This window comes from Entelurus aequoreus, linkage group LG18 (genome assembly GCF_033978785.1).
Source record: "Entelurus aequoreus isolate RoL-2023_Sb linkage group LG18, RoL_Eaeq_v1.1, whole genome shotgun sequence".
Classification (NCBI taxonomy): domain Eukaryota; kingdom Metazoa; phylum Chordata; class Actinopteri; order Syngnathiformes; family Syngnathidae; genus Entelurus; species Entelurus aequoreus.
The window spans coordinates 5440876-5451510 of record NC_084748.1 but is presented as its reverse complement, the minus strand read 5'-3'; the positions used below and the strand labels follow the sequence as shown (position 1 = coordinate 5451510).

Genomic DNA, 10635 nt, shown 5'->3' with positions numbered 1-10635 from the left:
TAAAACATAGAAACAGGTTGACAGCAGGTGCATTATGGGACGCCGTAGCAGGATGGAGATCACAGAGTGTTAAAGGCCATGGAATAAAAGTGGGTTTTTAAGAGCGATTTAAAAACAGGAAGAGAGGAGGCCTGTCTAACACTCAAAGGTTTTAATTGTATGTGTAAAAAAAAAAAATGCACAGGAAGTAATAACATTCACTGTTAGACGCAAACATGACTGCGATGTGGCCCTAAATGAAAACTGCTTTAAAAGGTAAAGGAGCAAAATAAATAGCATGATTAATCTGACTAATATCCACGATTAATGCAATTTGTTTGTGATTAATCACATGAATTAATTGGTTATTTCGCACAGCCCTACACTCATTTCCTTTTCCACCTGTTGTCGTACCGTTAGTGTCTTTAACGCACAAAACAATTGTCGGAACAACAAAACCGGACGCGCGGCGGGCAGCGGTTACGCATTCAACTTTTTTACGGCCCAGCACAAAGTGCAGCTGGGCGAGAATCGAGGTGGAAAACGGGAACGCGAGAGAAATGAAGAGAAAGTCCACTGACCTGAGGCACCATCAGCCTGGCGTGTGTGTGTGTGTCCCAGCACAGGACAGGTGGACGACTTCAGCGGCAGAAAGCGGACAAACAGGTTACTCCGCCCACCGACACACCCTGATGACACGCACACACTTTTTAACAACAGTCCACATACACTTGGTCCCTATCACACACGCGGCGTGGGGACCTGGCAACATAGTGTGTGTGTGAGAATCCGCCGCACCCCGACTATCCGCGGGCGTCGACGCTGACTCACCGCCATTAGCAGCTGAGTGCACCGAGTGCACTGTGTGCTTGCGTAAGAAGACGCCTTCGCAACAATCACAACAACGTGCTCGTCTTCACCTTCACAACACTGGAAGACGTTCACTGGAAACATGAGCTACATGAGCACAGAAGAACATGAGAAATACATATATATATATATATATATACATATATATACATATATATATATATATATATATATATATATATATATATATATATATATATATATATATATATATATATATATATATATATATATATATATATATATATATATATATATATATATGTATATATATATATATATACCTGTATATATATATATACAGTCGCAAACAAAAGTTTACATACACTTGTAAAGAACATATTGTCATGGCTGTCTTGAGTTTCCAATCATTTCTACGACTCTTATTTTTCTGTGATAGAGTGATTGGATTGCTCAATTTTTGTTTCATCTGACATCACATGGACCAGGGGTCACCAACGCGGTGCCCGCGGGCACCAGGTAGCCCGTAAGGACCAGATGAGTAGCCCGCTGGCCTGTTCTAAAAATAGCTCAAATAGCAGCACTTACCAGTGAGCTGCCTCTATTTTTTAAATTTTATTTATTTACTAGCAAGCTGGTCTCGCTTTGCCCGACATTTTTAATTCTAAGAGAGACAAAACTCAAATAGAATTTGAAAATCCAAGAAAATATTTGAAAGATTTGGTCTTCACTTGTTTAAATAAATTCATTATTTTTTTTACTTTGCCTCTTATAACTTTCAGAAAGACAATTTTAGAGAAAAAATACAACCTTAAAAATGATTTTAGGATTTTTAAACACATATACATTTTTACCTTTTAAATTCGTTCCTCTTCTTTCCTGACAATGTAAATCAATGTTCAAGTAAATTTATTTTTTTTATTGTAAAGAATAGAGATGTCCGATAATATCGGTCAGACGATATTATCTGCCGATAAATGCGTTAAAATGTAATATCGGAAATTATCGGTATCGGGGTTTTTTTATCAGTATCGTTTTTTTTTGGGTTTTTTTTTTATTAAATCCACATAAAAAACACAAGATACACTTACAATTAGTGCACCAACCCAAAAAACCTCCCTCCCCCATTTACACTCATTCACACAAAAGGGTTGTTTCTTTCTGTTATTAATATTCTGCTTCCTACATTATATATCAATATATATCAATACAGTCTGCAAGGGATACAGTCCGTAAGCACACATGATTGTGCGTGCTGCTGGTCCACTAATAATACTAACCTTTAACAGTTAATTTTACACATTTTCATTAATTACTAGTTTCTATGTAACTGTTTTTATATTGTTTTACTTTCTTTTTTATTCAAGAAAATGTTTTTAATTTATTAATCTTATTTTATTTGATTCATTTTTTAAAAAAGTACCTTATCTTCACCATACCTGGTTGTCCAAATTAGGCATAATAATGTGTTAATTCCATGACTGTATATATCGGTTGATATCGGTATCGGTTGATATCGGTATCGGTAATTAAAGAGTTGGACAATATCGGCATATTGGATATCGGCAAAAAGCCATTATCGGACATCCCTAGTAAAGAATAATAAATACATTTTAATTTAATTCTTCATTTTAGCTTCTGTTTTTTCGACAAAGAATATTTGTGAAATATTTCTTCAAACTTATTATGATTAAAATTCAAAAAAATATTCTGGCAAATCTAGAAAATCTGTAGAATCAAATTTAAATCTTATTTCAAAGTATTTTGAATTTCTTTTAAAATTTTTGTTCTGGAAAATCTAGAAGAAATAATGATTTGTCTTTGTTAGAAATATAGCTTGGTCCAATTTGTTATATATTCTAACAATGTGTAGATTGGATTTTAACCTATTTAAAACATGTCATCAAAATTCTAAAATTAATCTTAATCAGGGAAAATTACTAATGATGTTCCATAAATTCTTTTTTTAATTTTTTCAAAAAGATTCGAATTAGCTAGTTTTTCTCTTCATTTTTTCGGTTGAATTTTAAAGAGTCGAAATTGAAGATAAACTATGTTTCAAATTTTAATTGTCATTTTTTTCATGTTTTCTCCTCTTTTAAACCGTTCAATTAAGTGTAAATATCATTAATTATTAATAATAACATAGAGTTAAAGGTAAATTGAGCAAATTGGCTATTTCTGGCAATTTATTTAAGTGTGTATCAAACTGGTAGCCCTTCGCATTAATCACTACCCAAGAAGTAGCTCTTGCTTTCAAAAAGGTTGGTGACCCCTGACATGGACCAAGATAAGACCTTCTGGAGGAAAGTTCTGTGGTCAGATGAAACAAAAAATGGAGCTGTTTGGCCACAATACCCATCAATATGTTTGGAGGAGAAAAGGTTAGGCCTTTAATCCCAGGAACACCAGGCCTACCGTCAAGCATGGTGGTGGTAGTATTATACTCTGGGCCTGTTTTGCTGCTGTCAGTGTCCCATTAGTGTCCTGTTGGTGACCTATTAGTGTCCTGTCTGTGTCCTATTAGTGTCCTGTCTGTGTCCTATTAGTGTCCTGTCAGTGTCCTATTAGTGTCCTGTCAGTGTCCCATTAGTGTCCTGTCAGTGTCCCATTAGTGTCCTGTCAGTGTCCCATTAGTGTCCTGTCGGTGATCTATTAGTGTCCTGTCTGTGTCCTATTAGTGTCCTGTCAGTGTCCTATTAGTGTCCTGTCAGTGTCCCATTAGTGTCCTGTCAGTGTCCTGTCTGTGTCCTGTCGGTGACCTATTAGTGTCCTGTCTGTGTCCTATTAGTGTCCTATCAGTGTCCTATTAGTGTCCTGTCAGTGTCCCATTAGTGTCCTGTCTGTGTCCTGTCAGTGTCCCATTAGTGTCCTTTCTGTGTCCTGTCAGTGTCCCATTAGTGTCCTGTTGGTGACCTATTAGTGTCCTGTCTGTGTCCTATTAGTGTCCTATCAGTGTCCTATTAGTGTCCTATCAGTGTCCTATTAGTGTCCTATCAGTGTCCTATTAGTGTCCTATTAGTGTCCTGTCTGTGTCCTATTAGTGTCCTATCAGTGTCCTATTAGTGTCCTGTCAGTGTCCCATTAGTGTCCTGTCCGTGTCCTGTCAGTGTCCCATTAGTGTCCTGTCAGTGTCCCATTAGTGTCCTGTTGGTGACCTATTAGTGTCCTGTCTGTGTCCTATTAGTGTCCTATCAGTGTCCTATTAGTGTCCTGTCTGTGTCCTATCAGTGTCCTGTCTGTGTCCTATTAGTGTCCTATCAGTGTCCTATTAGTGTCCTGTCAGTGTCCCATTAGTGTCCTGTCAGTGTCCCATTAGTGTCCTGTTGGTGACCTATTAGTGTCCTGTCTGTGTCCTATTAGTGTCCTGTCTGTGTCCTATTAGTGTCCTATCAGTGTCCTATTAGTGTCCTGTCTGTGTCCTATTAGTGTCCTATCAGTGTCCTATTAGTGTCCTGTCTGTGTCCTATTAGTGTCCTATCAGTGTCCGATTAGTGTCCTGTCAGTGTCCCATTAGTGTCCTGTCTGTGTCCTGTCAGTGTCCCATTAGTGTCCTGTTGGTGACCTATTAGTGTCCTGTCTGTGTCCTATTAGTGTCCTGTCAGTGTTCCATTAGTGTCCTGTTGGTGACCTATTAGTGTCCTGTCTGTGTCCTATTAGTGTCCTGTCTGTGTCCCATTAGTGTCCTGTTGGTGACCTATTAGTGTCCTGTCAGTGTCCTATTAGTGTCCTGTTGGTGACCTATTAGTGTCCTGTCAGTGTCCTATTAGTGTCCTGTCTGTGTCCTATTAGTGTCCTGTCTGTGTCCTATTAGTGTCCTGTTGGTGACCTATTAGTGTCCTGTCAGTGTCCTATTAGTGTCCTGTCTGTGTCCTATTAGTGTCCTGTCTGTGTCCCATTAGTGTCCTGTTGGTGACCTATTAGTGTCCTGTCAGTGTCCTATTAGTGTCCTGTCTGTGTCCCATTAGTGTCCTGTTGGTGACCTATTAGTGTCCTGTCAGTGTCCTATTAGTGTCCTGTCTGTGTCCCATTAGTGTCCTGTTGGTGACCTATTAGTGTCCTGTCAGTGTCCCATTAGTGTCCTGTCTGTGTCCTGTCAGTGTCCCATTAGTGTCCTGTTGGTGACCTAATAGTGTCCTGTCTGTGTCCTATTAGTGTCCTGTCTGTATCTTGGCGGTGTCCTTTTGGTGTCCCTTCATCACCTGACTGAGGAGCTGACCAAAAGCAGAGTCTTCCTTCTGGCAAAGTGCTGCTGTGGTGTCAAAGTCCACCACCTTCCCAGCATGCATCACCAGCACACACTCACAGTCCATGATGGTGTTCAACCTGGTGGACACACACACACACACACACACACACACACAAGACTCCTTACAGGCTGACATGACAAAAAAAAAAAAAAAAAAAAGTTAAAGTACCAATGATTGTCACACTAGGTGTGGTGAAATTACTCTCTGCGTTTGACCCATCCCCTTGTTCCACCCCCTGGGAGGTGAGGGGAGCAGTGAGCAGCAGCGGTGGCTGCGCTCGGGAATCATTTTAGTGATTTAACCCCCAGTTCCAACCCTTGATGCTGAGTGCCAAGCAGGGAGGTAATGGGTCCCATTTTTATAGTCTTTGGTATGACTCGGCCGGGGTTTGAACTCGTGACATACCGACCTCAGGGCGGGCACTCTAACCACAAGGCCACTGAGCAGGTTAGTTTGACATTCTTCGCACTGCTGCTGAAAAAATACCTCGAAAGGTCAGACTAAATCAAATTTGGTGTCGTATCGAGGAGTCGCCAGATGAATTGCGGACTGAGTCTGAGAGGAAGATTAAGACTGAGGAACTGAATCCACAAGGAGAAACAGGAATTGGGCGACTGGGAAACAAAGACAGAGACAGAGATCCATCATGGAGGAGTTTCAAAAGTTTAAGGACCAACTGGATGTCTTGCACAAGGCGAACCATCTTAAAGGAACTAGGATCTTTATCAATGAGGACTACACCAATGCGGTTTGAAGAGAAAAGAATGGCTGCCCAAAAAGAAGGTGGTGACATCGCCTTTTTAAGGCATGATGAACTCGTCATTCATTCTTGTACCAGCACTCCCAGAATCCACAGAGACACTACCTGACTTATGCAGACTGCATGTGCACACGTGACCACGGCCTCTGAGCTGGACACAAAACTAACAGGAAGTGTCCTTGATTGCCTCAAAGTAAGGTTTATGCTAATTTAAGATACATTTGACTTTCAAAGTTCAGGAATTGTCTAATTTAATCAACACTAACAATTTGTAATAACATGGCCTTATCTTTATCTCATTTGAACAGTTCCATTAGGGATCCTGAGGTATCTTCAACTGGCTACAAGTCTTCTAGTGTGCACAAAAGGGCACGAGGTGCAGCAGGGAAGAGCACGAGGCAAAATACAAGGCAACACAGCCAGCACGTGACATCCAGCACAAAACAATCCTCGGGCCCTGACGGGAGGGCGAGGCGGGCATTGGCTGATTAGCAACCATGCCTGGGTGTGGCCGGGCTGCCAATCAGCGGCAGGTGGAAGGAAAAGCCCTCAGGGAGACAAACAGGAAGTGGAACTAAAATAAGAGAGTCAAGTGGCGGAGACAAGTGCAACGCCGCTGCAGCTGGCGAGGCGGGCGCACCAGCAGCCGGAAAGGTCAGAATCAGAATCAGAATCAGAATCAGAAATACTTTATTAATCTCTGAGGGGAAATTAACATTTTCAGCACAATCCCATTCAAGATCAGACAAACATTACAGGGAGACAGAACAGGATCACTGACGGGTCTGCCAACATCCGGCACCATGTCCTGGTCATCGCTGCTGATGGCGTCCCTAAACTGGCCACATACTTGGCCGACGAGGAGGCAGACGTGGGCGAGAGTAAATCCCCAGCAACCATAGTGGTCCACACCCAAGTCCTGGTCATGGCTGCTGGTGGCGCAGAGGGCGTCCATTAACCGGCCATCTGCCCAGCTGACCGGGAGGAGTGTGCAGTAGACGAGCTGGCTGCCGAGCCGGAGCAAGGCTGGTGGGGGCGTCGTCAAGAGACCCGGTTGAGATGCTTGAAGCGGCGACGGTCCCAAATTCTCTTCTCACCCTGGTCACAAACTATTCTCCCCTCTCCCCTCAGGCAGGAGACTACGGTCCATCCAGACCCACACCTCCCGCCACCTGAACAGTTTTTTCCCTCGGCAATCAGGCACATGAACAATAACAAGATCTGATAGCTCAGGCACAGCTCATTTTATTACCTATTCTGTGTTATGTGTTTTATGTTGCACCATTGCACCAAGAATAATTCCTAGTTTGTGAACCCGTTCTCAAACAATGGCAATAAAAAACTATTCTGATTCTGATTCTAAAACGAGGATGGTGGCGGCGGCCCCACCTGAGACGAGGATGGTGGCGACGGTTCCACCTGAGACGAGTATGGTGGCGGCGGTTCCACTTGAGACGAGGATGATAGCGACGGTTCCGCCTGAGACTGTCACATGGGGGGGTCGCAGCTGGCTGCGGGGTTGTTCTTCCAATGCAAAAAAAACGGCTCCGGACGACAGCGTGAAGGTGAGCTTGGATTTATTCAACATAAATCACTCAAACTCTCACAAACGCAAACAATAAACAAAAAAGGCAAGCGTGCCTAAAATACAAAAGAAGCTGCTAGTTAGCAGAAGCTAGGACATGGACTATGAAAACTTACTTCGTCAACAAGGGACATGAACCGGTGTGACAAAGACAATGAACGCAGAACGAGTGAACAGAAAGAAAGACTTAAATAACACAGACATGATTAACAACAGGTGCGTGACTCAAAACGTGAAACAGGTGCGTGACATGACAGGTGAAAACTAATGGGTGACCATGGAAACCAAACCAAACAAGGAAGTGAAACCAGGAACTAAAAAAAGAGTCCAAAAAACAAACAGCACATGGCCAAACAAAAACATGATCAACAGACATGACAGAGACGAGGATGGTAGCGACGGTTCCACCTGAGACGACAGTGTTTCCCACACATTCATTTATTTGTGGCGGCCCGCCACGAAAGAATTACGTCCGCCACAAATTTAAAAAATAAATAAATAAATTGAAAAAAAAAATTTTTTTTTGTCCTGTCCAGCTTCTCAGGCAAATCATATAGTTGATGTAGATGCCCATATCGGCTGTTCAGATTTACTTTACAAAAGAGAAGTGTAGGATACTTCTCTTGTTGCCTTATTTGTATTTGACCACTACTGTTTTCTGTTTATTTGTTACTGACTGTGGCAGGACACCTCTGCCTCTGTTTCACTTTATGTTGCTGGTAAATAATATGGTTGTAGTAGTAGGCTAAAGTAAAATTATTTAGTATGCACTAATTAAAGGGGCAGAGCTTTAAGAGACATTTTAGCTTTTATATTTTATAAGATATAATTTTTGTAAGAACCACAATTAATAAATATATTTCAGTGAATAACTTATTGTTCAAATCTGTATATAAATATGTACATAAAGTGTTGTAATTATATTGTAAAATGGATGGATGGATGGATGGACGTTTAAAACAAAACTGTTATTATTAATTAGTAAGTATACATTTTTTTAGCCTTTTTAGAGAAAATCATATCATTGTAGTAAATTATGCAAATTACTCGATGATGTCATGGTGACCACGCCCATAGCCACGCCCCCACCGCCACAGGTATCTTGGTAGTTTATGGGAAACACTGCACAAGGATGTTGGCGGCGGCCCCACCTGAGACGAGGATGGTGGCGGCGGTTCCACATGAGACGAGGATGGTAGCGACGGTTCCACCTGAGACGAGGATGGTGGCGGCGGCCTTGCCTGAGACGAGGGTGGTGGCGGAAGCCCCACCTTACCATCTTACAAATCTTTTTGTTCAGGAAGTTTGATCTCTGACATGAAGTCACTAAATTGGGGTATTATTTACTCGGAGACACACACCAATGATGCTCTAAACGTGTTTGTAGAAACACAACCATTTCCACATCAACACCGTATGAAAAAAAAAAAAAACGACATAAGGAGATAACGTCCGCTGGAACCTACCACATAGCGAAGGACATACACTATTTGATTTCCTATCATGCAGCTAATTTTTATTTGACAGTTATTGAAATATCTTGTGTGACATCATGCACAAAAGTGCACTTTATTTGTTTTAAACTATTGTAGTGGCGTTCTGTACAAAAAGTGCACTTTAATTTAGTGTTGTTTTTGATATGTCATCTTAGTGACATCATGCACAAAAGTGCACTAATAGCTTGTTTTAAAATGTCTCTGACAATCTTGCACTTTCTGTTTGGAAATGACATGAATGTTTGTGCCACTGCTTAATAACTGTTTAATAAATAAATACAGTTTTGGTCAATTGACTTAGTTGTGATTTCCCTCTCTGCATGAAAGTTTAAAAGTAGCATATATTAATGCAGTATGAAGAAGAATATTTTAATGTAGACACGTAGAATCATCATACTGCTGTGATTATATGCATCAAGTGTTCATTCAAGGCTAAGGCAAAATATCCACATATGTATCGTGTTATGGCCATATATATATATATATATATATATATATATATATATATATATATATATATATATATATATATATATATATATATATCCCTCATTTAGGCTTGCAACACTGAAAATATGAACATAAAATAAACATAACAAAAGTATAAAGTCATACTTAACACTAATAAAATAAAAGGTTTAGTGTTAATACATGCACACAATAAATTACAGATGTTTAGGCAAATAGAAATTGAACAACATCCCCATCAAATGTTGCACACAATGAACCTTAGTTGTGTCATTATCGCCCTCTACTGGTCAAATGTAGCACTACATGTAGTAAACACGCTTTGCTCGCTAGTTACTCACACACACACACAAAAAACTACGAATACAAAATACATCACAAGGTCAGCAATTTCAATACAAAACCAACTAAATATATTTATAAACAAAATATGTACTTACAAAGATATGACCAAATTGTGTGATGAAGTGTGGATTTCTACCATTGACGCTGGTCTGGAACAGTGCGTCTGTCCGACAGGAAACATTAAGAAAGCACCGTCTACGGGCAGAATATTCATACTTTGTTGTCCAGTCGCTGTTAAAAATTCAGATTTTCGCAAGTTTATTTTGATTCTTTTTCAGAATCGATAGCGCCATTTTGGGTTCGAATGAGTAGTCTTCTTCTACTCACCGCACTGCTGCTTCATGGTGGCACATATGCTTCGCTGTTGCCCCCTGCGGGGTGGCGGGGGTACTGCATACATGAGCAACCCTCGCTTTAATGGTTTCATCAAGCCTATTTGGCCTGCTAACTTTTGTAATAATAATGAATAGAAAAGATACATAAACATATTATGAAACTGCAACTTATGATACGTCAAATCACCTGTTTGTTACAATTTTGATCTGAGTTCAAAAGATTGTTTATACCTGTTAGAATAATTATGAATAAATTATCACACAACTCTTATGCTTAAAGGCCGTTGCTATAGTTGTTAACAATTGTGCTGAAGTTGTACTTTTATATCTGTGCAAAGGGACAACTTGCAGTCCAAGATTGCGAGTCGTCTCGTATCAGTGTATGTGTCCAGACCCGGCCTGCTGACTGCCAAGGGCGAACATCGAGTGCCTTGACGCAGACAAAGCAGAGACAGGGCGATATCACGAGTGTCAGCACATTTCATGAATAATCATATATTGTGTCTAACTGGGGCTGCTGAAATTGCCCCCCTTCTTTCAGAAGCAGCCTCAGTGATGTCACCAGGGACCTCCCGAATAAATAGTG

At 40.7% G+C, this 10635-nt stretch overlaps 1 protein-coding gene across 1 annotated transcript in view; it reads right to left on the bottom strand.

The window, feature by feature from the left end:
* Nucleotides 1-10057, bottom strand: part of LOC133634263 (neuroblast differentiation-associated protein AHNAK-like) — a 22939-nt gene extending 12882 nt beyond the window's left edge. The window contains exons 1-7 of the mRNA XM_062027391.1: nt 10042-10057; nt 9851-9877; nt 8557-8646; nt 7210-7305; nt 6598-6846; nt 811-864; nt 561-668 (exon numbers count right to left, since the gene is read on the bottom strand). Of these exons, the coding sequence (XP_061883375.1) occupies nt 561-668; nt 811-864; nt 6598-6846; nt 7210-7305; nt 8557-8646; nt 9851-9877; nt 10042-10057 (640 nt within the window). The remainder of the gene's footprint in view (nt 1-560; nt 669-810; nt 865-6597; nt 6847-7209; nt 7306-8556; nt 8647-9850; nt 9878-10041) is intronic.
* Nucleotides 10058-10635: the final 578 nt, after the last annotated feature.